Source organism: Condylura cristata, unplaced genomic scaffold (genome assembly GCF_000260355.1).
Source record: "Condylura cristata isolate star-nosed mole 26May11 unplaced genomic scaffold, ConCri1.0 scaffold00012, whole genome shotgun sequence".
Lineage (NCBI taxonomy): Eukaryota > Metazoa > Chordata > Mammalia > Eulipotyphla > Talpidae > Condylura > Condylura cristata.
Genome location: NW_004567113.1, coordinates 55,214,801 through 55,218,578, shown reverse-complemented (window position 1 = coordinate 55,218,578; position 3,778 = coordinate 55,214,801). Strand labels below are relative to the sequence as shown.

General features: G+C 55.1%; 1 protein-coding gene across 1 annotated transcript in view; it reads right to left on the bottom strand.

Moving 5' to 3' along the window:
* ZBTB49 (zinc finger and BTB domain containing 49) overlaps positions 1 to 3,778 on the bottom strand; it is a 23,101-nt gene that overhangs the window by 8,842 nt on the left and 10,481 nt on the right. The window contains exons 4-6 of the mRNA XM_004681522.2: positions 1,506 to 1,579; positions 225 to 307; positions 3 to 141 (exon numbers count right to left, since the gene is read on the bottom strand). Coding sequence (XP_004681579.1) covers positions 3 to 141; positions 225 to 307; positions 1,506 to 1,579 — 296 coding nt within the window. The remainder of the gene's footprint in view (positions 1 to 2; positions 142 to 224; positions 308 to 1,505; positions 1,580 to 3,778) is intronic.

Here is a 3,778-nt window from a genome sequence, read left to right as displayed (position 1 = left end):
GCCGCTCGCCCGTGTGCCGCACGCGGTGCTTGACCAGCTTCCGCTGCATGTTGAAGGACTTGCCGCACTCGTCGCAGGTGAAGACCTTGTCGGCCGTGTGCGTCTTCTTGTGCTCCTTCAGGTTGCTGAAGTTGCTGAACCCTGCGGAGAGCGACACATGAGGCGAGGGGCCCGCGAGGGGCGGCCACCGCGCGCCGGCCACGCCCACGGGGCAGCAGCGGTACCTCGGCCGCAGATGTCGCACAGGTGCGGCTTCTCCCCCGAGTGGATGACGATGTGGCGCTGCACGTCGCCGGAGGCGGCGAACCTGGAACGCAGGGTGGACGCTCAGCCCAGAGCCGACGGGCGGGCGAAGCCGCAGCGCCGCCGGACGGCCGGTGTCACCTGAACTCTGACTTTTCACACCTTGTCACACGTACTTTGTTTTTAGAACACGCCTTTCCCCAGCCTCACTGGTCACCCACGGAGGCCCACTCACTTGCCTCCGGGTGCCACCTGCCAGGGCCCTGGGCCTGGCCGCCGCCCAACCGTGCCCTGGGGAAGGTGAGGCCCAGCGGCAGGAGCCAGCGCGCCTACTCGCCAGTGGCGTCCGGAAGGCCCACGCAAGGGCACGGGGTGAAAGGCGGGGGCGCTGGCAGCTCAGCAGGCTGGTGCAGCGGCACTGCCCCGTAGACCGGCTGGGCACCACGCTGGGCACCACGCTGGGCTTGCGGGCGCAGGCAGCAGCCGCAGGACAGACCGCACGGCCAGGAGCTTCGCCTTCTCTGCTGCCGCCGCCGGCAGAGGCCACTGCCTTCCTGGGACTGAGTCAGAGGGGCTCCTCGCGTCCTGGGGCAGGAGCCAGGGAACGGGCTTTGTGCCTTGCCAGTTCTGCCCCCCAGACCCGAGCAGGCACTAATTGGGCAGGAGCTCCCACTGCCCTTTCCCGCCCCAGTTCTTGGCGGGCTGAGGTGTTTAGTAAATGTGGACTGCAGCAACAGTCAAATGAGTAAAAGCTGTGTGACAGGTGTAGGAGACAAGGCCAATGCCGCAGGCCTGAGCGGGCGCCAGAGGGCCGTTCCTCAGGCTGTGGGCCAGCTCCTCAGACTGGTCACGCCAAGTCCCCACCCCCGATCCCATTTCCACCTGCTTCCAGGTGTGGTCCCGCCCCTCCTGCACCTGACCTCCCACAGGCCTTCACGGGCCTCCCCTGGGGCCTTCCCACCCCTGCCCGAAGTCTAGGCCCTCAGGCTACAGGTCTCCCGTCCCCCACTGGACATAACCTACCTGGGGGCATCAAGCTATCTTACTAGACACTTCTGGAATACATGAACATTTCACCACAAAGTTACATCCACGGAAGCCCCATTCCCAGATTTCCTGTTACCTAGCCTTTCTTTTGGTGACTTCCACGCATCCTTCCAGATGCCCCGGGGAAGTGTCTCCCGTTCACTGAAGGGCCCCGTTTTCAGAACCACCCAGCCCGCCAGCCGTTCCCTTCTCCGGAGGACAAGCCCCACACTGACCTCTTTCCACAGATTTCGCAGATGTACGGTTTTTCACCAGAATGCCGACGTAAATGAGTCTGCAAGTTACCCGCCTGCACAAAAGCAAGAGAAGAGCATTCCAATATTGAAAGTTTTTTTTTTTTAAGCTCCTATCAATTCAAAAGGAAAACTGGCTTGGCCGGGTTCCAGGCCAGCCCCCAAGGCCCATCGGCAGGCGCCAGGTGCGAGGGCGGGCAGCGCAGCCAGGGTGCCCCGCCAGCACAAGCTGAAGCGGCTGCTTCCCCGAGCGCCTGCGGACACCAGCTTGTGGCCGATGAGCTTTTATTCCAAACAGGCCCTGACGGATTCCATTTTGCTTATTTTGTTAAGCTTGGGACAGCAAATGGATAATTTTGGGGGGGAAAAAGTCGCACATGTTCTTGGCCACTTCATGTTCACTGTTTCTTTCCAGTGACCCTACTGCTGGCCACCAAGGAGGAAAGGCATTACCAGAAAATGCTGTCAGGGTCAGGACATGTTCGCGCAAAATGCCAGACAGAAGACGGTGCTCGGAACAGGGCCTGCAAGCCCAATTCCCGAAGTGAGGGCTTTATTAAGAGTAACCTGCTGAAATGGGGAGCACAGGATTTCCATGTGACGGCAACAGGAAATCAACCCACTAAAGCACAGTGAAATTGAAACTAGAAACATCTTACATATTTAAGTTATTGCTTAACACTTCAAAATAAAATGTGGAAACAAAATTTCCACTGCTCTAAGTGAATAGTCTCAATCTGTCCCTTTCCCTCCTGAAATATTGAGCTCTAAGAAACCCTGCGACGAGTGGCCAAACCCGCAGGTAAGAACGCCCAGGCGCTATGCACAAAATAAGCCAAAGGGAAGACGCCAGCGAGACCCAGACGGGGAACAGATTTGGCTTTGCAAATTTACAAACTGTCTTGTAAATAAAACACAGAGACAGCTCACGGCATAGACCTGAAGATGGGCCTGAAATCTAGCTGAGAAGTGGAAACGGGAGGAGTGCAAACTTACAAGTAGAAAGAATGTTGCCTGTAGACCTTGTATCAGCTGACACAGAAGGTTCTTTGTATCTACCAGGGTCCCAGGGACACGCTCCCTTTCAGGACACCAAGGGGTAGAGAGAAAGCTGGGGTTTGTTTAGAAGGCCAAGAACAGAAATGGATGAAACACTGTAACGCAGGCTCCCTGGCTCTCCTGAGCTCGCACTGTAAGGCAGCCAGGCACCAGCTGTCAATAGCAACACACCCTTGCTATTTGGGCCGGGACACGGGTGACCCAGCTCCCTCTGGTAACCGCTATTACTCTGTTTTCTACATGAAAAATACTGCTTGTGAGCTACGCTTTTATCTTTCAGAGGGAAGCCTGGGCTGGGCAGCTTCGAGGCGTGATGAGCTTGTGTTGGCTGCAGGGCCCTCCCTCTCCAGGGTGCGGGTGGGTGCCGAAATGCCAGACAGTACCAAGCCCAGCATACACTGTTTCTCCTCCGCACCCATGAACGGCTTACGCCCGAGACACAGCAAGAGACTGAGAACAGCGCCACGAGCTGCCTGCAAGTTACGGGGCTGGGCAGTCTTTCCCCACGTGCCCCACCTTCTCAGGCTGCAGCTGACTGAGAATACCCGAAACCGTGGCAAGCAAGACTGGGTGCCGGGTCTCCTGCCCACAGAGCGACTGCACCCCCTGCTGCTCAGAAGTGGCGTGGCAGGCGCACAGCTAACGGGCGCTCACCAAACACTGCAAACAGCACCACCTGCTCAACTGTTAGGTGACTTAGAGCTCTTTTTGCAATTTGTTTGGTAAACTCTTAGTATGGTCAAAATGTGTTGAGTTAACTCTCAGCAAGGCTGCACGTTCCCTTTTAAAATAATGCATAATCGTTTCTTTCAAAGGAAATAAAATACAAGGATCTTCTATTTAATTATGTAATACACAGTAACAAAAAAGCCCTTAAAATGTTTCTCTACCTAATTCTAGAAAGTATAATGAAAATAATTATGGTTCCCCCAGACAAAAAGGAGCAGAGATTAGTCTCATAAATGACAAAAAAAAAAAAAAAATTAAGTAACAGGAGTCAATAATCCATTCAGATAATTTACACCAAATTTCAAAGCAAACCTGACCTTTACTCAAGTGTATTTTTGGTAAATTTTGATGCACTAACTACCCATGAAGTACACAGAGCAGGGCAGAAGTGACCTAGGTCAGGTCCTTAAGACTCCAGCAAGCAGCACCAAGGGTGCCCTGCACTGAGAGCCTCGAGGAGACAGCTC